At 41.1% G+C, this 27190-nt stretch overlaps 1 protein-coding gene across 2 annotated transcripts in view; it reads right to left on the reverse strand.

The window, feature by feature from the left end:
- Positions 1–27190, reverse strand: part of BRF1 (BRF1 RNA polymerase III transcription initiation factor subunit) — a 172019-nt gene that overhangs the window by 32086 nt on the left and 112743 nt on the right. For both annotated transcript variants that reach the window (XM_064422875.1, XM_064422876.1), the window contains 4 exons: positions 15648–15709; positions 13440–13521; positions 13286–13341; positions 11240–11496 (listed from right to left, as the gene is read on the reverse strand). In XM_064422875.1, the coding sequence (XP_064278945.1) occupies positions 11240–11496; positions 13286–13341; positions 13440–13521; positions 15648–15709 (457 nt within the window). The remainder of the gene's footprint in view (positions 1–11239; positions 11497–13285; positions 13342–13439; positions 13522–15647; positions 15710–27190) is intronic.

Here is a 27190-nt window from a genome sequence, read left to right on the forward strand (position 1 = left end):
ACCTTCGTGGCTTCCCAACCCTTATATATATATTTTTTTTTTGTTTTAATAAAACAGGCAACTATTGTCATCTCATGCTTTTAGATTTGCTGAATTGGTATAGCATTAGGTTTATTTTCATGAAATCTATGACAAGGTCTCTCTGAGCCATACAAGATCAATGCATGAAATCCAGTTAAACCAAATGATTTCATTACCCCAATGCTTTGCTCTTGAAAAGGAACAAGAATGTTTCAAGAAATAACAGGAAAATGAAAATAAGAATGGAAATAAAGTATCTCTATTCCTACAGGGATTTATGGAAATTTAAGGTATATATACTCTGGACTTTTCCCATGATGAGACTAAAGCTTTCTCAGCAAGCTTCTCTCTTGTACTTTTGGAGTATTTATGTTCTGAGTTGAAAAATAAATTACATGTAATCTGATAGTAAGGCCCAATAATATTTTTTATATTCCAGACTTCCCAGGGTTGAAATCACATTTGGACTAGACCAGGTTGTAGGCAAAGCAAGCTCTTAACTCACCACTGCCTTTAGATGCTTTTAGAGGTGGGGCAACAAATGAACATGTTGGCAAACAGCAATTTTTTTTGCACTGCCACATCACTGAGAGCCATTGATGATCCTAATCTCCTGGACACTGTCCAGAGGTGGAGGAGAAAGCTCAGAAGGTACAGCCTGACATGAGAACACCCAGACAAAGCCCACAGTAGGCACCACCAGAGATATGAGCAACCCAAGCTGCTCTCCCAGACATCCTGTTCCACAAACAATCCACACAAAGGAGTTCACTGTTCTGCTGCTCTGTTCCCACCATATTTCTCTGTAATATTTCAATAGGTATGAATAAAGTGCAAACATGTCTAAGACGTGCTCTATTTGCATATCAAATTTTAAGCCAATATTGCTTGCACACAGTTTATCTGGCAGGAAAAAGAACAAGCTTCTAAACCACCTCTGGTTAAGCAGCACCTTCAGGCACAGAATTAACCCTTCCACTGACTTACTAAGCCCAGACTGGACAGTCCCAATTTTGCCTCCAGGAACAAGGTAGCAAGTGACACTGCCTTGTAATAACCTGCTGCAATGTTTTAAACTACCCTGGTTCCTGTCTTGCTCCTCTTCATCTAATAATTCGATTCATTGTTGACTTTCATCTCTGTTATTAATTCATCAGATGACTGATTGATTCAACTACAGCTTTAATCTGATGATTGTCTCACTCAACTTCAGCCAACAGCTTTAGTTAGGTTTCCAATTATTTTGTTTCTTTACTGCTCCATGATAAAATCCATACAGAAGTCTGCAAAGCCATTTTTCTCTTAAAACTACTTTGTTACCCCTCTAGACAGGCAAAGATAACCTTACAAAATAAATATGCCAGCCACTTCATTCCACTTCCAAATCTGTATGCATGTCCTTCATACTTCAGATTAAATATCTCAAACCACTCAGATTAAATATGCTGATAACTTCTTAAAAGAACACTATGCTGTAACAGCATGTATTTCTTTCACATAAATACCACATCTAAACCATTTCAGAATAAAGAGGTGACAGACTACTGAATACACATCTGAATACTTCTGTTCTGCATGTGGCCTGAGAGGGCTCTCAATGTCCAATTCAGCAGGAAGGTTACACTCAACCCTGAGTATAAATAAAGATTTAAAATCTATTGCACCATGTCATGCTGTGGGCTGCTACAGCCTCCTTTAAACTGTCTGGGTTTTGACAGCTGTTGAGCCAAGCAATGCCTGGGAAGAGTGCTCAGGGCCAGAGGCTCTCCACTGCAGATGGACAGCAGGTCCTGAGGTCCACACATGCTGTACTCTGTTCTGTGTCTTCCCATCTGACCTCTGTGGCAGCACAAGTGTTCTGTTCATGGGCAAAACTTCGGGGGGAGAGCAAAATATATACAAAAAGTTGGTGGTTTCCCTCTGTCATACTTTGTAGGTCACAAGGAAGGGGCCTGTAAGAGAGAAGAGGAGACGAGCTGCTCTAGAGCAGGTCAGGAAGTGTCCTGGGTTCTGAACATCCCACACACAGCAATGGGTTTCTTCAATCCATGGTCTTGCAGCACTGGAGGAAGGGGAAAACGCTGGGCAGAGATTTCTGACTCACAATAAGTTGGAAATCCAGCAACAGAAGAAAAAGTTAAATTTGCTGCATGTATCTTCCAAGACCACATGTAGAAGTTATCTCAGAATGTTTCAGCCCATATTTAGCAACAACTGCAGCCAAGGTAAAATTGAACTCAGCGAGTGCACCAGCAGCATCACTGGGTAATGGAACAGCACTTACATAAATGAGTAAGTTACAGCACACTGGCTGATTTAAAACTAATTATGTGGATGCTGTTAAATATTACGTGAGCAAATAGGACTTCAAGTTTTGTAAAAAACTGCTGCAACTTTCCAAGCCTTTACCCTGTCATGGTGAAGGAACAGCACTCCTAACCACAGAGTGGCTGCCAGCCATCCCATCTGGAAATGCCTGCACACAGCAAGGAACAAGAAGCTTCATGTGACTGCTCCCCTAGCTCGGGTATTGGCCTTGGTAAAATAATGTATGCCATACTGCAGTGAGGGAAAGTTAACATTTTGTTTGGTTGGCTCCTTTCCCTTCAACATTTTATAAATACTCACTGAAGACTCAACTTCACTGACACATCTAAGACACATCAGACATACACTTCCCGTGGTTTAAACTGGAAAAATGAGCAGACACACACTGTAAAGATCAACAAGCAGACCCTGCTGGAAAAGGGGTCAACGAAAAATCAATTCAGAAACCAACCATTTTCCACACGTGGGGAAAAAAAAAAAAGAAAAAATACATCAGGAAAAACCTACAGACTGAGAACAAGCATTTCACAGTGCTGAAGCCCTCTCAGCCACAGGACATGCACCTCCAGGGTTTGATAACAAGACACATAACACTTCCAATTTTTTGTTTCTTCCCACTGTCCTCATCCCTGCACCACATATAACCATATAACTATTTTTGCTAACACGCTATAAAGTTCAAGAGACTGCACATACATATTTATATTGTCTCCCATTAGACCCACTGAGTGTAATTTGGAAGAAAAAAGCTCGCAGAGTCTTTTCTTATAACCAACCTGAAAATGAGAACATAGATAAACAAGGCACTTGCAATCCAACTGTCACACAAAATTATCTTCTGGGCTCAAATTGCTCCTATTTGGTTTTAAAATGCAAGAAGAAATTATTTCAGACAGTCACCAAAAACCCCTCTGCATTTTTGTACTGCCCAGCCACCCTCCCCTGGAATTCAACACAAAGATGACTTTCTTGAGTGGGAGGCAGAAAAGAAATATCCAATTTATATTAAACAAACAAAAAGGCTGCTGTAAAAATAAGGAGACTTGACCTGGGTCTGGGCCACAAGGTCGAGCCGGATCAATGCCTTTTTAGTTTTAAATTGAAGGCATTCTAATAATTTGGGGTAAATGGAACAGAGCACTGGATTTGGCAGATTCTTGTTATTCCTGAAACACTCGACACAAGTCTAGATGTGTGCTCACCCAATCTTGAAGGGTTTATATATGTATATTTCTCATAACTTCCAGTAAATGACAGCTCAGGAACACTCCTCTGCAGTCCCAGCAGACAATGCTCCCTTATCCTTATACTAAACCACATTCTGACAGCATTAAAAGTCTGTATAAAATTTGAAAGTTCTTAATGAATGATGTACAACCAGGGATGGATGATTTGCAGCATCACTGAACTTAAATAAATTGGTACAGGTCACATCAAGGAGGCTTCTTTACATTATTTCCCCTATCACTAAGCTATTTTTCCTCCAACTGTATTTTACAGAGTGAGGATACAGGTGGGTTAATTGCCATACTGAAATCCTGGCATTTTATTCCAATATTCAGAAACTAATGAACCCCAAACTAGGATTTTTAACAAGAATACTCATTTTACTAACAGGCTAGAAAATCTTCTAAGTTGGTTTCTCTTGACTCACTGGCAGAACAGGCACAAAAGGGGAAATGATTCACCTCCTACAGAAGGAAGGAAAGAACTAAGGGATGAAGGAATGAAGTTTTTTGCTAACCTCACCCTAAGAAACATGACAAGAAGTCCAGAGATGCTGGAATGAGCAGGGAATGACTGTCAGCAGCAGCTCCTGCAGCAGGCTGGGGACACAAGCCATGCCAGGCAATGGCTGGCTGGGAGCTCCCTTCCCAGTGATGCACTATCCATACATGTTTCAGAGTTTAATGCAGCTGTATTTTGAGAGGTATCGAGAATGACAGATATGAAATAAAAATGCTATTGTATTGGGGGAACAGGGGAATTGATCCTCAAAACAGTCTGAAGAATAAATTCCTGACAAACACCTCACAGCTTCTGTAAGGACAGGTTTGGGGACAGTTTGTGTGGGGGGGAGGGCTGCTTTGTTGAGGCATTTTTTGTTTTGTTTTGGGGATTTTTTTAAAGAAAAAAATATTCTTTCCCCATCTTTCTGTCTTAGCTCAGTGCCAAGAGAAGTGAATTTCAGGGTAAAGTAATAACCTGCTGCATCATTGCCTGGACCCCAAGCTGGCTCCTGCCTCCCAGTCTCTCAGTGGCATTTGCTCAACTCTGCATCCTCTCAGAGAGTGGTGTTACATGCAGAAGATGATGCCTTTTGCTCCTGTGTCCTCACTTACTGAAGAAGGAAAGACTGCTGGCCATCACATTTCAGCGTTCAGACATTGAAACCACACAGTCTCCTTTAAAACATGTTGGGTCAGATCCATTTCCCTCGCATTCTTGCCTCTACTTTATCTCTTTATTTCAAAAGGCTGCTTAGCTCACAGGAACAGCAGTAACCTGCAGCACTAGCCAGGTTACAACACTACAGGCTTGAGCAGATCCACTCCTCAAATCAGCTGTGCACAAGCAAACTCCAGTGTCAGCTCCTCTCAAGGTCACTGAGGAGGCTCTCCCTCGAAGAGCTAGCTTTAATAAGGAGATGCATGACTTAAAAGGCAGAACCTTGGAAGCCTTGAACTCATTTTTTTTCCTTGGCTTATAGCTTTTTGTAAATAAAATACTGAACATAATTGGTATAAGCTTGCCCCTCTAAAAGTTACAAGATTGGAAAATACTGGTAGGATTTATTTAAAGTGGAGGTACTTATCAAATGTCACCGTTTTCCTGTTCAAAATGAGTAATCATTTTGATTAACCTTTGATTTAAATTATTATATACCACAGCAAAGCAAAAACACACATGAAAATACACTCCAAAGAAACTCTCAAAGCACAGATCACATAAGAAAACAGTTATGTCCAAGTGGTTAGAGAATTATTCACCATGTACCCAAGATTCAAACCAAAAGCTGACTCCACATACTCCCACCATGTGTGCCCAGGAATCACAGTCTAGCCAGAATCCTGCAGCCAACACGAGACTGCTTCCATACAAAACACTAAATAATACCAAATAACAGCTGAGCTATAGAATAAACTCCTAGCTACCATCTCAGCAAGGACTCACAGTATCTTCTGTAAGGAATTTTATTCCAGCTGGGAAATCAGTGTTACCCCTTTAGTCACATATAAAAAGAAGGTCTAATGTAGCACAAGAAAAGAAATAAAATTTAATATCTCACTTTGAGTAAATATACATTAATTCCAAACCCTGTAAAATAATTCAAAGCAGAGAGAGAAAAACACGATATCAAAAGTAAATTAGACAAAGAGCCGGAGGCAATTCCAAAAAATAAAAATATATGGTAGAAAATTAGAGCAGATTAAGATTTCATCTGAAAGGGCCCATTTGTAGAAGGGGCCACCAAAGCCAGCATGGAAAAGATTCTCAAAAGCTTCACATCCACCAAACATAGGATCTGTCCCTCCTCAGGAGCTTTGTTTTATCACCAATTGCCAACCTGTAAGGACTGGCTGCAGACACCCACCAGCCCACCAGACTCCACTGCACCTCTTGCAGACAAGGAACTTTTAAGACAGCCATTCCCAAACTTTTAAATTATTACTGCAATGTCATTTTTCTTAACAAAGAAGGTTGTGAACCAACAGGTCTCTTCTTGATGCAGTGAATCAAAAGAGCTCTAACTATTGTAATCACCTGGTTTAACAAAGGTTAAATACAAAGGTTTTAAGATGTTCAGGGATCCCTTAGATTATTCAACTGAGCTTTGTTTCATGCTGTTTTGGATTTGCCCAAGTCAGCTAAGAAACACGAGCTGATGGTCCTCCCCTCCACAAATACCAGTCTCATAACATAAAACTAAAAATATTGTACATGGAAAAACCCATTTCCTTTGGTTTTATAAAAATCAGTGACAAGCCATGGCCAGTGTAGAAAAAGCATTCATAGAATCATGGGATCATAGAGTGATTTGGCTTGGAAGGGACTTTCAAAGGTCACCTAGTCCAGCCCAAGGGACAGCTTTCACTAGACCAGGTTGTTCAGAGCCCCATCCAACCTGGCTTTGGACATTTCCAGGGATGGGGCATCCACAGCTGCTCTGGGCAACATTCAGACTTGCAGCTGAATTTGGAGTACCCAGCCTTAGAGAGCAAAAAGCCCATCCTGGACACCAAAAAGGACAACTACAAACAAGGGTGGAGGCTGAGGGAGGCAGCTGAGGGCCTCTCATTGTTTCCTCAGCTCCCTGGCAGTGTGGTATTACAGGCTCCTCTAAAGCATCAAAATTAGGCTTCTGCCCACATTTGACTCTCCAGGGAAATATGATTCCAATTAGAGACAAGAAAGCACCAAGCAATTTATCAGGGTAAACAAGATGTCGCATGCTAGGCTGCAGAAAAGCATCTCATACATTCTCCCTAATAAAGAAGATTTTTCTGGAGTTGTGACACCCACTGAAAACCTAACAAAAATTTAGCTGGAGTTAAAAATTTAACTAGAGCAGGAACTTGAGCAGCAGAACAAGTCCCTGGTACTGAAAGGGCACAATTCCCAATCCCCAAATCCCATGGCTCTAAAGCACAGGTGGAGCCATGCACCAAGCTGTACTGGCAATATGGACAGTCAGCAAATACAAGGGAGACTGTGGAGAGAATCTGGAGGTGAATCTTCAAATCTAATCAGATCTGAGATTACTGCCAAGGGTTTTTGTCATACTCATAGCAGGCATGATTTGGTTTGCTATTATATATTCATATGGTCCCATTCAGAACAAGCTTGTTTCATTACAATGGATTCCACTGTGCTTCACAGTCCTGCTTCATTTCTTCCAAGGCAAATTCTTCAGGAGATTAACCTGACACATTTACTCCCCTGATAATGGATCCTGTCTTTTCTGATATCATTACCAATTTCAAGCACATAGCAAGAAATAGGCATAAAATTTTTTAAAAGTAGTGACTTGAAAGGTTTCTTGTTTCCACATTTTCTTGGTACAACACATTTCACTTTACATGTAATGTTGTAAAATTCAGCTCAAGTAAATATAAAATAAATTATTAAGCTTCTAACCAAATACTTCCAGTCCTAAAAACCCTCTTTACTGAGCTTGAAGTGCTCCAGTGCACAGCACAGCTCTAGTTAAAGTTCAGATTTTAAGGTTCTTGAAGCAGCAATTGTTCTTTTCTTGGAGTTCAACATATTATTCTTATGTTTCATATGCATAGAAGACATTAGTAAAGATAAACTGTGCAACTGGTAATTGAAATTAGAGTTGCAACATCTATTATGGTAACATCCACTGTGCCACATCTGCAACACACTGGGAATGAAAAGGATTTTGCATATGAAGCACCAGTCGTGATACTCACTGGAACAAAAATGCAATAAGAAACAGAATAAAATACATTTACACAATATGAAGTTTCCTAAAACTACTTACATTGTCATTACTAGTCTTCTACCATCTTGACAGATAAATTAAGTCAACCCCCAGTACAATTCTGGGAGATGTGTCTGAGGAAAGTCAGGCTTTTTCTAAAGCTCGGAAAGTTCACAGTAAAGAAACCTGTTCAAACATCAGTTTCCTTCTGAAAACGCAAATATACTTAATATCTGCCCACCTAACAAGGAGAAACCTGCATGATCTTTGGAAGAATTCTTTGAACTGTCTTCCTACCAAAACTGTAGAATTTACCAAACATTTATGAGATTTCAAAATTAGGATTTTTGATAAAATAAGAGGTAGATAAAACTGTATTGTCTTTGAAATCCAAGTAACCATTAAGTGATTATGGTATCAACAAAGCTCTAATAAAAGGGCCACCAACTGAAAGACTATCCACTTCAAGCATATTCCTGGGACCTGCTTAGCATTTCAGCTCTTTATAAATTTCTTCCAAATCAACAACTTTTTACAAGACTGTAAAATTTGCCTATCATTATCACATCAGGAAACAAAAGCTTTTCTGTATTTAACTGATTACCACAGTAACTGCTACTTTATGTGATATTAAAAAAAACACCCAGACATTGCACCCTGTCTGGTTGGGATACCCAATCTTTAGGGATAATCTAAAGTCCTCTGTGTGGAAATAACAGCACAGACTATTTTAGAGCAAGAAGCAATTAGAAAGATGGGAATTAATATCAATTTCCTATTTCCAGAGTGCTTCAGACTGTATACAAAGATGATTTCTAAGACACATGACAAACTTGGCTATATCATCTGTCCAAATCTGGTGTGATAAGTAAAATTACTTAAAAGGAAAGCAAGAAAGATATGTATCTATATATATTATAAAATTTCCATTTTTATACCGTTACAGGAGCACTGCTTTAATCACCAAGAATGAATATTTGTTCCCCATCCTGTAACTTGGTACTCCCTGTACTGGCATCTTTTAATTGGGATCAGGACTCAAGAAATAGCTCTTTAAAATCTGATACAACTCCAATGAACTAAAGGACTGGATCAAAGCCTGGCTATCCGTGGTGATACTGCAGTCAGAGGCAGCTTACTAAATATTTTAAATACATAAAGATAAATATGCAGGCCTGTAAATCACTACAAACCAAAACAATAGATGATCGTTAAGGTCCCTTCCAACCCAAACCATATGATCCCATTTCTGCAAATGCCTCCTGGAAAAAGACAGATTATCTGCTTCATTCATTTTCTAATGAGCAATGTTCAGGAGTTTTATTATTATTAATTGCATATAAATTATCATGATTTTTGTATCCCTGAGAAAGTATTTAGCCATTCACCTCTCAGAGGAACAGTACTGAACAAAGGCTATGAATGCAAGGCATATAAGAACAATGCAGAACACAGAAATTTATGCATGCCATTTAAAAGGCATGGCATTAAAAAAAATAAAAAGTATGTCATAAATCTTTAATTATAAGGGGAAAAAAAGCAGCCCAACTAATGTTTGTCAAATCCTTGATAATATTTAAGCAAGAGCACTGCCTACTTCAGGAGTGCAAAATCTTCTTAGCTCACTTATCTGCTTGTACATCAACCTCCTCTGAAGTGTTCTGCTGCAAAATTCATTGTATCTGAGATCTGCTAATCATCATCAGGAAACTCTGTTATGCATCTTAAGGATGTACTTTAGGCTCTCAAGAGGAAAAATAAATACGTTTTATTAGCTGCTTTTGGAAAATACTGATTTGTATTTATTTAGAAACCTTTTCAAGTTGCACCACTGTTAAATTAAATATTTATGGCATGATTTTCCAAAGAGTTTAACACCTGTTAAGAGTTTTACATGCTGAATTCAACAGGAGTTCCAAGGGCCCAGCATTTCTGCAAACCTCAGCAGTGACAAGGCTGGGATGTGACGAAGGAGCTTGAGCTTGGATGTCACTGCTGAGCTCTGAAATGCAAGCAGGATCCTGCCCAGCCCCTACTTCCTACCCAGCAATGCATTTCAGACAACTGAATTGGTCCTACTTTACTGGAAATACCAGAAACACGACTCATGAATACCTGTTAACTGCAAATAAAGCATAAGCTAAATGCTGTGAAGTTAATCCTTGATGCATCTTCCCCGTGCAACTCACAGGGGAGCCTAAAATCCCAGTGAGTCAACAGCTGGAAAGCAAGGCTTTTGATACTGAGAATGAGAAGCTGAATGAGGATGAAGCCAAAACTACAGAATAAAGAAGAAAAAAAGGCTGATATACTGTAAAAATCTGAATCTGGTGACAGTGGGACCAGTGACTTTGGCATTTGGCTTCTCAGCCCAAACTGAAGCCCGTGCCTCTGGCCTCACTGGCAAATGAAGTTAAAACAAGGGGTTAGGTTTTGCCATCCTTATTTTCCTCAGATTCTGAGAGATTTGCACTTAGCATCCTTCCCAGCATCATGTCTCCAGGTACCCCACGTATCCTGTTCTTTCACAAGCAGATGTTTTCTCACACTTCGTAGGTGGCTGCCCTCCTGCCCTCCCGGGTCCCTTACCCAGTTTCAACACATGCCTAAATCTGAACAGCCGTGCAAAGACAACATTTTATGTTTCAAAATTAGATACTGAGATTTCCTTGTGGCATTTGGCCTATCATTCTGGCAGTAAATAAATAGGCAATAAATAAATAAACAACATCTAAGTAAGAAATTACTATACGTCAAAATTATGATCCAACGTGACTTCATAAACCACAGACAGATAAAACAGTTGAATATTGCAGATTGGACACATCAATCTCCTTATACATTTTACAGCACACTACAAATCTGCCTAGCAATTTGAGTATTTCTCTCATTAAAACAGGAGCTTTCATCACACTATAAAACATTTTCAAATGCAGACCAGAAAACCGACAAGCATATTTACTGTAAAGCTTTGTATTTGTGTCATCAATTAACAACAAAAGTTTGGAATAAAACTAAAATAAAAGCTAATCAAAGCAGCTAGCTGTCAAAACAGATGGGAACTATAGTTTTCAAATCAAGCAAAAAGGAAAAGCTTTCGAACATTTAGTGTCACGTCAGCTCATACAGACAATTTAAAGGAAGGACAGCAAATGTCAGGATTTTATGAAGAAAAGGTGTCCCTGACTGATATATTCACATTTGTGAATTTCCATTGATTTTGTGGGTTTTTTGGCTTTGGGATGATTAACTCACCAAAGCAAACCTCTGAAATGTGAACTATAAATAAGGTGTCGCCATGACAGTGCAGGCAAAATAAATAAAAACAGAGCCTCGACATTATTTTAGCCTCAAACAAATGTTTCAGTCCCTACATTGTCTGGCTCAGAAAGATACATAGACAGTCTCACAGACAGAGATATAAATGAACAATTGCAGTACCTTTTTCCCACACTGTTTACAGGGTTGGCTATATTCCTACTGGCAATAGATTTTCTTCTTGACAGCTTCTTGGTGTTGGTGCTGTCATCAGTGCTGTCATCCTCTTTCTTTGGTGTGTTACTTCCTTTGCTGTTCAGGTCCCTTAGCACATTATAATTAATTTTACTTGAGATTTTCTTCTGTTCTAACATCTTTTCAATTGCCTCTCCTGCTGTGCTGGCTTGAATTGGCTCCCGCTTCTTTGCAGATTTCTTTGGCTTAATTAAAATATAAAATTAGTGATGTAGATACAAACAAAGTTTCCATGAAGCAGAGGGGCAAGCTGGAGTGCAGCAGTCCTGGCTCAGGTGCTGCTGATGTGGGGGATGCAGGTGATGTGCCCAGGCTAAGCCAGTGCTCCATCTCCTGCTACTCAATGGGATAAAAGTGTCTCTCTTCTCTAAGAGACGAATGTTTGCTTTTTTGCCAAATGCCCAGAGAGTTTATTAGAAATTCTTTACTTAATAGAGAGAGAGAAGAAGGACGGGCCAGTGAACTCGTGGAACAGGGACTCTTGTTACAGGAATAGGGACCCCACAGCATCACCCAGCATGGAAATAAAGGATCTCCCCTGCTAAACCTGAATTAAAGCGAGAGTGAAGCTGGGTCACGGCTCCCCAGAGCACTGACAGCAACACGGAACCGCGGCCGTGTGTCAGACCAAATCTGAACACGGCGTGGAAAGGCTCTGCCCAACTCCTCCTCCTCGCTGCCAAGGGCCCAGAGCAGCAGCAGCAGCAGCTTCCCAAGCCATGGGACAGGCAGCAGGAGGCTGCAGGCACAGGAGCTCTGCCACCTGCAGCTGCCTCTCCCAGGCACAGGCTGCGAGCACGGCTGATGCTGTGCAGAGCCAGGCAACCAGGAATGACACCAGAGAACATTTCCAGCCGTGTCCCGTGCCTGGGTAGGTAGGAAAAAGAAAACAACCCAGAACCTCTGTTTCTCATTTGGCATTTTCCTATTCAAAGGAAGGTTTTAACACCAAGCTCTGCAGGAGATTTATTTTTTAATGGATAATAGCCCCTCTGTTTACCTACATGGGTCAAGTGCTACCTTGAAATTGGAAAGCACCATATTAATCAAGTTCTACTCGAGCTGTCAGAAACAATAAAAGGTTAGAGAAAAACTCCTGTGTTGTCCGAACAAAAAAGTGGGTGTTTGGGCTACATGGCAGTGCCAAGGAGTTATACAATTTTGAAAATTGCTGGTAGACTGCCACGTCTGCATAAATGCAGGATGAATGAGAAACTCTGAAGTCTAAAACAGTGTTTCATTGTCTGGTTTTGTTTTTATTGTTGAAATACCTAGGGGAAGCAGGAAACTCTGCCTTTTGCATTAGTCAGAAAAGAAGATAGAGGATATACATGCTAAAAACTAACATGGTTTTAGCTGCATGTGGAAGATTTGAGTTGTCACTTGCTCAATTACACAAAATACTAATGCTGTAAATCGTGAATATACGGCCAATTAGGCTGCTTTAAACTGCTAAACATGGAGACAGGACATGCCATTTGTTAACACAACCGTTGCATTCTTTATGAAAGGTAGAACAAAATACCCCTTCAAGTGACTGCAACAAGGATCTGTTCAGTTCTTCATAAAGAAATCATTATTGTAAGAGCAAAGAAAGCCACTGAAGTTATGGCAAGTACAAACAAATTCCCCATGCACACGTTAAAAAAAAATCAGACATCTTAAAACCTGTATTTTAATAAGCAAGCAATTAGAACAGCAATCATAAATGCAAAGAGCTAGCTCTGATTTTGACATGCACAGAATTTTCTCATAATAGCAATTTAAAAGAAAAGTTTGGGCAAGAAAGTGTTTTACTCACCACCTAAAAAAATAGAGCCTTGCAATTCAGTAAGAGCTAGATGTACTGTAGCTTTTGTTCCTTTAGTGGTGACCTGTACCATTATGCCCATACATCTACATGGAGCTGATCAGCAGATATAATGCATTTCCAGGACATTTTCAAACAGACACAATTAACACATAATTTAATACCTTGTGTTCCTTATAAATCCCAAGTTCTTTCTCTTTTGCTATTCTTGCTTCCTTTTCTGAAAGATGACAAAAGGGTAACCAGTATGAAAATTACACAAGACTGCATATTTCAGCAACACCAGCCAAAAGGCAAATTTCAGGCCTACATATTTACCTTTTTGTTCCTTCAAATAATCTGCATTTTCTTTCATCCATAGCTCTGCTTTTATCTGAGCTTCAGCTTCATTAAGTATATACTAAAAGAGAAAACAAATTTATCTACTTTCAGAAATCAAATTGAAAACCACAGAGCAAAACAGAACTGAAAAAACACTGGCAAGGTCATTTCATATCCCATTTTTAAAAATACATTAAAAGAAAATATGAGTGATATAAGGCAATCAGAGAGTATTTCTAGTAACATCTGAAGCTGGCACAAGCAACAACCTGTTTTCAAAAAACAGTACTTGGTTTCCAAACTATGATGAAGCGACCAAAAACCATCCAGGACTCATTATACATGGTCTATTAATTAAACAAAAATTATCCTGGGTTATGTTTTTTTTCAGATGATACAAGAGGTTATCATGACAACGTGGTTGTCTGCAAGTAATTCTGTGTGTTGGTGGTGGTCTGTAATTCAAAACAGGATGGGAACCATTGCCCTGTGCGACCAAAACAAAAACATGTGTCTTCTGGGTAGGTTTCTGTGAAGCTTTACACTGAGATTATTAGTTCAATGGCCACATCTGTGTGAAGGAAACCAGCTCAGATTGCTGGAGCTTTAGCCCTCTAGATTTCAGACAGCTGGGTTCAGTAACCACATGTAGATGTTTTGCAGTTAACTCCACCTAGTCTCCATAACATCTTTACTGGGAATGGAGCTATAAAATACATCTAGGACTATTCAGATGAATCACAGAAATAAATAGACAGATAGGTAGCAATTACTTAATTGTAGATGACCTAAATGTAAAAATTAACCCAGTAGTTAGCACAATTAGCAATGAAACAGAAGTTCTCTACAGACGATGCTGTTTGGGAGTGAAGACCAGCAGAATGAAGACAAATGAGGTCATCCATCATGAACAAGACACTTCAGTTTTAAGCAGTGCACCTGAGACTTGTAAAATTATGTTTAAGTGCAAGAAAAGCAATCTGAGGTTTCTCCATCTTTTCGGGCTGAGCATTCAAGATTTTCTCCAAAGTACGATGCACATCTAGGATTTCATAAGAAAAATAATTCCAGTCAAACAAAACTAATGCAGGGAGGAGTCCTTGCTCCAAGGGCTAAACAGGAGAGCAAATGGCTGTGCAAGTCCTGGTTTATCAGACCAATATTTTCACTCTTTCATCTGCTTCTATTAAAAGTGGGCCATAACAGTAAGATCTACTTTTCCCTAGGTCAGTTGTTCATCCCTCTTAGGCTTTCAGAGATTTCATAATCTTGGACTTACAATATTACAGTCTATTACCACAGAAATGAACATGAAGTCATAAAAGCAGAGTTATGACCTCATCACAGAGCCTAGGAAGAGCAGAAAATGTGTTCTTCTCCTGTGATTGTTTTAATTATGGACTGGCTGTGGTGAAAAACCTCAGCCTTCCTGCTCCCTCCATTCAATGCCTGCTCAGATTGTGAGACACTAATGCCCAGCCTAGCAAATCCCACCTCACAGCTACATTTTGGACATCAGTAATTCCTGTGCAACCTCATCAGTCTCAGTGATTTTGTAGCCCAAAATGAGTTTTTAGCACTGGCATTATCTGTTCAAATGACACTGTAAAGCAGTGTGGCAGCTGAAGAGGGCATCAGGCTCAGAGAGCTCGTCTGTGGCATGTCCAAGTGCTGACCAGCTGTGTGCCCTCCAACAAGCCCTTTTCCACAGCCATGTGCCTGTCCCACTCAGTCTGTAGGTTAAATGGCATTTTTTGCTGCCACACAAATAAAAATAAATCCAGAAAACATCACAGAAATCTTTGGAAGTACTTAAGAGCCGCACATACTGGTTTTACAGTTTGGTTTCCATGGCAGCCTCCTATGTCGAATCTATCTTAATTAAATAATGAATGTAGAGCTCCACCAAACTTTTTAAAGTTCTCCTTTGGAATAAAAGACATTCTAAAACATAATTATTCCAGCATGTCAAAAGCAAGCAGCAGCAGCAGCCTTATAAATATATATGTAACTTGGGCAAGGAACACCAAATTCACAGGTTTGCATGAACATTAGATTTCAGACCACTAAAATTGCTCAAACCTCTCTACAGATCAGAGAGAAGAGGCAGTTGCAGAGAGCATAAACCAGGTAAGAAGCATTTTGTCTTTCCCAGTTATCCAGACAAGCAGGACAAGAGACAGCAGGAAGCACAGGGCACCTTACCCGATCTATTTCACTGTCATCGATTCCACTCAGATCTAATTCTCCATCCCCTGTATTCTCACCTAGAGAAAAGAACACATTTTAATCAGCCCATATGTTTGTCCAATACCTATTGCAACTTAAGTTCTGCAGTAATGGAACACTTCAGGACTGTCCTTCAGAGATTTGCATCCTTCTGCCTTCATCCAGGAGGTTTAATGTGTTGGTGAGTATTTTCACTGCAGACCTTCACACACAGAAATTCACCACATTGGATTAATTTAAAATTCAGGAACAAGCACAGTCTTCATCAGTACTAAAAATCAGCCAGAGACTTCCAGTCGCCTTTTTTTCACCCATTTTAATTTACAGCCACAAATGTTCAGCAGGAAGCTGGGGAAACCATTTCAAAAAGATGACCACTTTTCTTTCATCATAACAAAAATTTCTCTGTTAGAGCATATAGGTCAGTAATTTATCTGTAAATTATGACTTAAAAAATATTTTCTATTTTCAGGGAAGCAGCACAGACCACTGCTGACAGTTATACCACGCTTTCTTCTTGACTTTCTATAATTACAATTTCACTGCAATTTTGCTAGTTTGGTAGTTATTAAGACTTCTGAAAACAAATTTTCAAATATTCCATCCATTAAAAAGCTGAGGCTTAATTTGGGATTGGAACAGCATACAGCTGCAAAACCTGATTTTCCACATCACATTAAAGAACTATAGTAATACACTATTAATGTAGTCCAGGTAGAGAAGAAAACAAATTATTTAACAAAGACTTATGCTGGGGAATGAAGCAATCTTCTTGGTCATCTCCATTACATCTAATAAAGATCAAACAAGAGATGACCTCACCAGTTCACTTTCAGAAAAAATATAAACAAATTAAGTTTCAACAATCAACAATAACAAATTAAAACCAAAGTGGTGCAGAACAGCATGGCATGTTCACAGCTCCCGCTCCCCAGTACTGGGGATGTGCCTCCCCACAAACCAAGATCTTTGATGGAATGATTCCCCAGCCTGGTGCTCCTGCACAGTGCTGGACCAGCAGAGGGTGATGCCAGGATCCAATGGCAGGTCATGGCAACCAAATGGTAAAGTCAAGCAAAGCTTGGAATTAAGAGTATTCCCAGAAGATAAACAATGATCTGCTCGGCAAAAGTCAGGGGTTTAAACCAGTTGCCTGAAGTATGTGAAATAACAGGGAATCCAACTAAAACACCTGGTTAGGAATAAAGCCTGAGCTTCCTGAGGGGGTGCAAAGGGTACGGCTGCTCAACTCAACAGACATTCCCTGGGATCAGACACAGCACTCACAAATGTCTTTTCAAATCCACCTTAAACAACCAACATAAAGTTTTATACTTTACTTACACCCCAAGCCACAGGCAAAAGGGGTTTTAACCCCCCAAAAATGTCCCATCACAAGGAACAGCACAGAACCACAGAATGGTTTGAGTTGGAAGGGACCTTAAAGATCATCCCCTTCCAACTCCCAGCCATGGGCAGGGACACTTTCCACCAGACCAGGTTGCTCAAAGCCCCATCCAACCTGGCTTTGAACACTTCCAGGAATGGGGCATCCACAGTTTCTCCAGGCAGCATATTCCAGTGTCTCACCATCCTCAGAGTAAACAAGTTCTTTTTAATATCCAATCTAAACCTTCTATCAGTTTGAAGCCATTCCCCATTGTCCAGTCACTCCATGCCCTTGTAAAAGGTCCCTCTCCAGCTCTTTTGTAGCTCTTTAAGATACTGAAAGGCTGGAGATGGGTCACCCTGAAACTTTCTCTTCTCCAGGTTCAACAATTTCAGTTTTCTCAGCCCTTCCTCACAGGAGAGGTGCTCCAGCCCTCTGTAACACTATGGTTTGATTTATTTTCCTGAGATTGTCTCCTAAAAGTAATATCAAGTTTACCAGTTCAGATGTGGTGCTAATTTAACCAAAAAAGCTTTAAAGAACATTTCTCACTGTCATTACATTTATAAATTAAACACTTTAGTCCCAGGCAGCACCAGATTTACTTTACAACCCTTTTCCCCCAAAATACTTTAGAAGTGCAGAAGATTTTATAGTAACTACATAATTGATCAGTACATATGCTTTACTTCTGCTCTGATCTCTGCAGTGCAGTAAGAGCAGAACTTTCTGCACTGGTGCCAGCAGCTCCTCATGCAGGCACCCTGCTACCAGCCAGGCAGGGAGGCACCCCCAGGACATGGCCAAGCACTCCCTGGCTTGAGGGTGGGCAGGAAAAGCAAGGTGGCAAAATACATCCCAGTGGTTTGCTGCCTTTTTAATGCAACTGACTGACTTTTTTTTTTTTTTTAGCAAAGCATAATCATTCAAAGCGTGGAGAGGAATCACCCAAGGGAGGGCAGGGTATTCTTCAAGAAAGTACTTTACATCTCTCCTGCTGGAACCGAGAGAGAAACTTCCAGTGAGCAAAATGGCTGAATTTTCACCAAGGAAAGGAGCAAATACTGTAGTCCACTGTCTGAGAAATCTTCCCAGGAGCTGGTCTACCTGGGTCCAAGAAATGTTCCATTGTATAAAATAAAACAGCTCAACAGGAGAGTGCAAGGGGAGTCCAGACCAGGATAACCTGGCTCCTAGGTTGGAAGGAGTTCATACAAAAATGGGACTTCAATTGGGTCCCCCATATTCTGGGTAGCACTTTAACCACCAAGTTGTAGGACAGAAGGGAGGATGGCCTCCACCTTCATTGCATTATCTACCCCTTGTTTCCTCAAGGGATTTTTTTGGGAGAAAAACCCAAATTTTCAATTTGGTTTACCTGCACAAATAAAGGATTTATTTTTCTTCACTATTCATTGTAAAAAATAAACTAAATTGTCCACTGTCGACACAGGCTTGGAATTATCAACAGAGAAAAATGGAGCCAATCTTGAAAATCACTAGTAAGTTCTGAAAATCACAGGTTAGAAAACCAAAACTTGGAAGTGGTGATGGACACACTCACTGTTCAACTTTACATAAACTGATCCCAATATTTATTGTAGTAAAAACTGGCAAAGCATCTTAAAAACAATAAAAGTATCCCACTGAAATCAAGCTGCCACTGCTCTTCATCATTATACACCCTGCTCCTCCTATACCCCGCTATATTTTTGAATCAGAGGTTTAAAATTTAATATGTCACAGTACAGTAGGTGCCTGTTTTCTTATACAGCCCTAACATGCCAGACTGAAAACGATGCAATTTCAGGCACCATGAACAATTTCACTTGTCATTTTAAATATAACTTGTTACTGAATTAGGTGCCAGTTTTTCTCATTGGATCAATTAGCAACAGGGACAGAAAACTCATTCTCCAACTGTTAAATTGCAGAGAAGAATCCAGAAGCAAGTTACACGTAATAAGCATTTCTTAGACCCCCATAACAGCAGCAGAGGGAGTAATTGCAGGATATCCCTCTGCCTGCAAATCTTCCTTTTTCCTGCCATGGCGATAGGCATTCATTAAATGGGTTTTTCAGAAGCAAAGGTGCCTTCAAATCCCTAGTTTAATGCTTTCACAGAGAAAAAAAAAATACACATTTCATTACAGAATGCCAATTCAAAATAAAACACATCCATTTTGGCATGAAAATTTCCATGGCAATAGTTTCCAACAAGAGTAGACCCTACCAGACACAAATATCTGTCTGCTTGATGCTACATGGCTCACTGCAGGGCATGGAAAGCAAACCCATTGCTTTTTTATATACCAGACAGATCTTCCTAGCTGCTAAACTTTTCAAAGTGATTTCTAAATTATCATTTTCTCTTTTAATAAAAGGGTCGGAATGAAATGTTTGACGAAATGAAAACACAGATGTGGCCAACATCTGGTCCAGCCTCTTAAGAGCTTATTTAAAAGCAGCAGCATCACGTGGCACAGCTCTGAGACATCACGGATTTCTTCTGTTAAGAAAAACAACCACTTTACTGCAGGGCACAGGCAAAAAATAAGTTGGGCATTAAAAACAACAATACTCCTCCCTTTTCCTCCAAATGCAGTTGTTAAATGAAAGGATCACCAGGAAGAGCTTAGAGCAAGGACGAGCCTACTCCATCCCCACCCAACATCTCTGTAGCAAGCAGAGGAGGACAGGCACTTCAAGAGTTTTCTATCAAGGTACTGAATCAGCTACATTCATACTACCTAAAACCATCAATCATCCAGCCAGCTCCCCAAAAATTTAAAAATAAACTCCCCCCAAAGCCCTCCCTTTGCAGCCTTCTAACATCTTTCCAACCAATTCCAGTAGACATGAGGGCTACAATCAGACACTGGGGATTAGGTTTGTAAACCTGTAGGATTATTTACTGTTCTTGTCATTACTAAATAGACACTAAATCATCTTTTAACACACTCTCTGCCCCTCTCCCTACCTCTGTGCAGCCAGTTAAATGTATACATAGTGCTCTATTATGGGGATTTATTACAGAAGAATCATTCCACCCGATATATTTTAAACCCCACATTTTTAAAAACAGCCATGTGAAGAATATGTTTTTCTGTTTCTGTTACAGGAGGCAGCACTATTTATTGCTCTGCCCAGATAAGAGGATTTCCTTACAGACAGAAATGGAGGCTGAACACTTCCCAGGAAATCCTCTAGAGCAGATATAATAGAAAGGCACTTGGTCCTCTGGACCTATGCAGCAAATACATCCTTCACCACAACGCTCCACAGCAAAGAGTTTAAACAAAGAACCTTTCCACCTATTTGGCACAAAACCAGACACAAGAAATACTTTGGGGCTAGAGCACCACAAAATCTGAAAAGAGTTGGGAGATGCATTTTCAGCGACAAAAATCCTTATGCAACAAACCAAACAACCTGAGCCTGGGGCAGCAGAAACACTGGGATTGATTGCTGCTCTCCAGGGAGGGATTAAATCCAATGGGAGCCACAAAAAGCTCCCGCAGACCATAGGAGGGACCCAATGGGCAGAAATGCTTTAACATCTCCACTTTGGGGAGCTGCAACGAGTGCGAAGGGAAGGAGGTGGCTTAGAGTCAAAAAAGGCACTGCACAACCATGCCAGGATATAATGGACTGGCTGCTCAGAGGGGACACAAACCCATCTGGAGGGGGAGATAACTGATTTACCAGAGGGAGGGAAGGGAACAGGCATTAAGGGTGGGTACCTGGGAGGGGAGCAGACAAAGTGCCGTGGCTGTAGGGACCAGGCAGGGAAGAGAAATGGCTGTGAAAATGCTGCAGCAGCAGCAGCACAGGATGAAGTACAAGGATCGATGGGTGTGCAAACAAACACACCACACATCAAGCTGTGAGCAGAATCTGCAGGGCTGTGAGAGCAGAGAACACTGTGAGTTTCACTAACACAGGGCAGGAGCCTCCCTCCAGAGCAGGCTGGGAGGTAATCCTGGCTGTTTCAAGCTGTTGCCAACCCCATTGCTCCAGGTAAGGTGCCTCTTTTTGCAATCCCAGCCCGCCCTGCCATGCTCCCATCCCACAGCATGCACCCTGCAGCTGCCAAGGGCTCCAGTTCCCCCAGCTCACCTTCAGCAACACAGTCACAGAAAAAGTATTCCACAAAAACAAAACGTAAGGGCAGAGCCAAATTAATTTGCACTTGCTGACGAAATAAGGTCACAAAACATGACGTGTATGCTCGTATTTAGGAGAAAATGTTTTTTTTGCTTTATTGTACCTGGAGCCACCTTGAAAATTACAGCTACTCCGTCACAGTGCCAAATCAGAGTGCCAGGATTTAGGTCTGGTGGTGTACAGAGCACACGAGGCCACGCACACAGCATAAAGATAAATGAAGTCTGTCACTTTATTATTTCCTTCTGCCAAGGCAAGGTTAAGGGGTCCTCTCCAGCCAAAGCCAAGTTTCCAGCCTGCTAGTTCCTCAGAGAAAGCAAACACATCACAGCACACAGAGCGAGGCCCCATCTTCCCAGAAACATTCATTCCTGCTGACGAGGGATGGTGGGAAGCTCTGCTGGCAGGCACCAGGCTGCCTGGCAGTGCCAGGGCACACAGCCCTGCCTCTGCAAGGTGCCCACGGGACAGCTCCTCACACTGGGACCGTAAGGAGTGTAGAGGCAAAGCCCAAAATGGTGCAAATGAAGGGCAAAGAGGGAAAAGTCACAATTAAAAAAAGGCATAATTAAAAAAAAAAATTCCACATACTTCAATATTGCAGCCATGCAAGGTCAGCCTGTACAAAAGCTGGGATGTACAAGCTCATTAGCTATTTCCTCACTCCTGTTGACTGAAAATAGGACTTTCTCACAAAGCAGAACAGTGTAACAGCCAGGGCCAGGGCACTGCAGAAGATTTTCCTACAATTTGCCTTAATGCAGCACAGAACTAGAAACCCATCTTTATTAAGAGCCTGCTTTCATTTCCCCACACTGACACTCAAGCTGCAGGTGCTCTGTCTGTCCTGCACAGCTGAGTGACACCCGAGAGCCTTCCCCCATCAGCCACCTTCCTACGGTGGTCTCAGAGCCATTACCCTGTCACAGGAACGGAATTTCAGATTTCTGTGCTTAATGATACATGGGAATAAATTATGAGAAAAGCTTTTTCCTGCAGTCAATCACTCTCACAGAACTTTTATTAGATAGTGAACATATTTTTTATAAATTAAATTTCAATTTTGAAAAAAAGCGCACCTAACCACCAACCCTGCTGCTTTCCTGAGAGCACATCCATACTGAAACAAATGCTATTGTTTCACCTCATACTCCACAGAGGATCTAACCAAACCACATCCTCATATTTTATATCCAGTTAGAGGTCATACCACTCGTCTAACAGACATGGAAACTTGTTAACTTAAACTTAATGCTTCAGAGAAACAGTTAATCTCTCCATTATTTCCAGAAATCCTCCCTGCAATATATATTTCTTCAAAGCAGGTAGTACAAAACCAGCCCAGCAATAAACAAAACCCTTCTGATTCTGAAGAATTTTCTTTGAAAAGGTAAGCTCATGTTCATTGAACTACATAGCAACATAAAAAGCCCTTAAGAAAAAAACCCTTTTCAACCTCCCAAAATAAATACAGCTGAAAATTAGGCTTTTGAACAGAAGAACATCTTGACACTGTCCTCAAAACTAGCAGCAGATGTTCTTCTGGAATAACATTCACGTTCTCCCAACACCTTTGGAAAACAATGAAAAAGAACATGGTTTATGCAACCTGCTTGTTGCAACCTGTCGTTCTTTTCTGAGCTCGCAACCCCGCTGCCACGACTGAGCGCTCAGAGAACGGCTGCTCTGAACAGTACCAAAAGAGTTATCTTGTACTGATGGAACCAATAACCAACAGTCAAACTGACCAATGTTCACCAGGAAACATACTACCTAAATTATAAATTATATTTTTCAGTGGCAAACCCTGGAAACTGTAAGAGCACAGACACAAGTCTTCTCCAGCCTGTGATTTCTGCACCCAGCAGTGCCAAGACTGACCACGGCATTAGTGCCGAAAGTGCCACCCACTCAAACCTCACCCTACATTCATACATCCACCCCCTCGTGCCTGAACAGTTATGGACTTTAAACTTTTTAAAATGAAAACTATAAAGACAGATTTCCCCTGCTTATTGTGCTTTTCCAGCCGATCACCAATTCCCTGCTGTATTTTCCTCCTTTGCCTTTTTTGCTGTTCTTGGCATCTTTTCTTCCCTTTCCCTTCCCCCAGCCTTCATTTTTTTTTTTTTTTTTGGTGCCTTCTGGCCTGTATTTTCTGCATTTTTTAAAAATCTGTGCAGGGGGATCCAAGAGTAACAGTTTATACAAGGGGAGAGACCAAGGAGAAGAACTGATCAGCATCTCAATCAGCTCCCCTCTCCAAACCCCACAAGGGCAGAGCGCTGCGTTATCTCTGGCAGAGGGCGAGGGCAGTCCAGCACCCTGGAGAGCCAACAGCAAAAGCAGCCAGGCTCAGATCCCACTCCAGCTCTCCCCATTCTGACAGACCACTATGTACAACAGCAAGAGCACTTTACACCCGAGCCAGCCACAAAGGGAACAGCTGGCTTCATGTTTTAAGTGCTGAGGCATCACTTCTGTAACTCGCCAGTCTTGCTGCGGGCGCTAAATGCTCTGCTGTCCATCCCTGCAAGCCCAGGGTCCCTGTCTGGCCAGCACTCAGCTATCCCAGCATTTGTTTTATTGAGAAGTAAATCTCCTCCTGCAACCCCCCCACACCAAGTAAAACACAATGGTGAGCTCTGCACTACAGAGAACTTAAAAGCAAATCCTTGAATTTTGCTTGGACTATTATAGTTTGTTATGGTTTGGTTTGTTTGTTTTTTTTTTTTTTTAATTGTGAGTCAATTTCTGTTCCACCACGAAAAAAATTTAAATGTATACAGCCATATAAGTATAGAACATACACAACCTGATCTAGTGGGTGGCAACCCAGCCCATGGCAGGGAGGTTGAACTAGATGATCTTTAAGGTCCCTTCCAACACAAACTGCACCAAAGAGCTGCTCCAGGTCAAAAATAGCCCACCAAAATAACTTACCCAGCTGAGCAAGAAAGTGAAATTAATTGAACTTTCCACTTATAACCTGCATCTAGTCACCCTTACCATCTCTTAGCAAAGGTGGGCAGATTTCTACCCCCTCCTTTGAGGTTCAGGCTCATCTATGGTAGATCTTGTGACAAGCTCAGCACCAGCCACCAGAAGCCACCCAGACTACAGAAATGCTTCAGCAGAAAATTATTAGCATTAAGACAACATCAAAACATAGAGTATGAAATTATATACCCAAGTCTTTATTTAGAGGAAAAAAATCAATTTATGTCCTGGCCATTTACCGCACTGTCCGGGCGGGCTGAATGGTGAGAAGCTGTTAACTGAAAGAAAATTATAAGGTAAGAAATTTCTCATTTTGTTACCCAGCTTCTTCCTTCCTTCATTGCTAATGAGAAATAGCAAGCAGGGAATTACAGAGATGGGAAGAGGAAAGAGAAGATAAAAAATTATTCTTATTATTAAATAGAACAACAGACAAGAGCAGAAGCTCCCCTATCAAAAGCAAGGTGGGAACCTGGCCCAAAAGAAATCCTCTGAGGTGGATGGGGGCTGGACTCAGAGCTGGACTCAGGCAGAGTACCATGTTGCCAGGACTATCAGAGACATGGAGCAGAGAGAAAGGACACATAAGATCCTGACTGGTTTGGTGATCAGGATCACCAGTTGGGGTTTACAAACACGGAAGTAGGAGATATTTGGTTTGAATTCTTAAAAGGCGGCAGGTACAGAAATGCAGATCTGTAGTGGTGAGAGCATCAGCCATCATGCAGCAGAGACCTGCAGCCAGCACAGACCACGTTTTAAAATAAAAATTACAGCAGTTGCACTGTTTCTTGTTAGATGAAAGAGCTATCTTTTTGTCTCTAACCATGCCTAATGGCTGAGAAACATGTAGGTGTTAAAGTACTTCTCTATCAAACAGAGCTCTTGCAGGAGCCCTTCCCCAGAGACCAAGGCAGTTTTGTGTCCATTCAGGCAACTATATACACAAAGCATATAAGGATGTCTGCAGCCCAAAGTTTAGGCATTGCCTGCATGGCTCCAGGTGCCACTGGAGCACAGCAAGGTCCCTCAGTCACCTCACAGGCTGCTGCAGACAGCTCAGCTCCTGCAGGAACTCCTTGGGAGGACAGGCATGGGCTCTGTCTCTCATCTCCTCCTCCTCCTCTCCCCTACATTTTAGTGACTGCAATGAACCTGTTCCCCAGTGCATAGTAGACAGACAAGAAGGATTTTTACATTTTGCCTGCAGCAGCTCTGAGGCCTTGGCATTTGGACGGACTGATCCATAAGCACAGCACAATTAGCATGTGTACTCCATATGCCTGAGATCCATCCATTACGGCGCTGCAATGCCCTCTGACACCACAACTCTCCAAGAGAACAAAGTTGTGGAGAAGTTCCTGGAGACTAATTTGTCTTATCCTCCAGGAACAGTGGAAAAAGGCACTTTTGTGCACAGGAGGTTTTGGTGGAGGTGGAGAAATAACCTTTTCCCAACAAAGCCCAGCAGCATGATTCACCTATAAAGCACGGAGCCGGTTTCAAAGCCAGCCTTTCAAGCTAATGGCTATCAGAAAGGCCAGCCATCTGCTTGTGCAACCTGTCCTTATGATTAATCTCAACATCTGACTTGTATATAAAGTTTATATACTAACAGGACTATACTTCATGTTTCATTTTAGCTAAGTTCTGCATTGCTGATTACAGTTTCTCTCAATCTGGCCATCCTCTCCAGGTTACAGGCACACAAAGGACCCTGCTTAAATGTTGATTAGTTGCACAGCAAAGCAAAGACTTTGGAAAGATTTTACTAAGTCTCAAAAACCCAGTAAGCATTTCAAGGAGCTTACTGGAAAAGACACGTCCCACATCCACATGTAATTAATTCTTTATTTAAATCTATTAGGCCTCTACTTAACACAGTGTTGCAGAGGCAGAAAGTAATAAATCATGTCTCAGTCTGGAAGGACTCATGGCTCTTTCTGCCATGCACCCATTTTACTGTACAGCATATGGCATAATATCAGAGTTGTTTAATTAACTGAATAATGATACTTTCTGCAGAGCTCAATCCAGGTCCTCCATAATACACAGTATTATAGCATCCATTTTCAGGAACATGAGTAATGCCCACAGCCCACTGGGAGAGACTGATGTTATTTTCTTGTATGAGTCCATTTAAACACATTCAGCACCACAAGTAACACTCATCTCTCTGAAATCAGGAAAGTTTATTTTGAATTTATTAATGAAACCAGAGTTGTCTTCCGAAAATAAGTTCTGGATAACATTTTACTATTTCATTACAAAATCCCACCAGATCATTATTTCAAATTCAGATCTACCATCCTCTTCTATGGAATAGACATTTATGTATATATTATTTCTTTAGGTAAGAATAGATGACTTGTTCCTTATGCTAGTTTTAACTAGGCAAATTCTTTTCACAGCAAACTTTACCATCACAAACTGTGCAGTGAAATAAGCCCAGGATAATGAGCTGACAGAAGGGACCAGTGAGGGAAGATCTTGCAAGATGCACAGACAAAAGCCCTATCTCCTGAAGGAGTAAGATTTTAAATCTTGCTAGCAAGATAAAGCAGAGAATACTAAAGTCCAGACAAAACGCTCCCATGCAATTCCCTTCAGGCCATCAAAACCAACATAAAAATCATTAAATGCTAAAATAAAGCCAAGCAAAGGAACATTTCTGTCAGCAACTGCCAACTGAAATGAATGACCTGGGTTGAAAGTGTTTGCTGACGTAGCCACAAGTTGCCACAAAGGCTTGAGGGCTGTGGCAGCAAACTGGTCTGTGGAACACTCAAACCAGGGACCGAGGGGATGAAGCTGGAGCTTTGCCACTTTTGGAGCAGGACCACCTGCACCCCTCCCTCCAACGGGGAGAACAGACCCAACATCAGGCCAAGGCACTATTTCAGGCAGCAAAGGGAAAGATCCCGGGAATTCTGGCCTGTGGCCAGAGGAGGTTTGCAGGTGG

Source organism: Passer domesticus, chromosome 6 (assembly GCF_036417665.1).
Source record: "Passer domesticus isolate bPasDom1 chromosome 6, bPasDom1.hap1, whole genome shotgun sequence".
Taxonomy (NCBI): Eukaryota; Metazoa; Chordata; class Aves; order Passeriformes; family Passeridae; genus Passer; species Passer domesticus.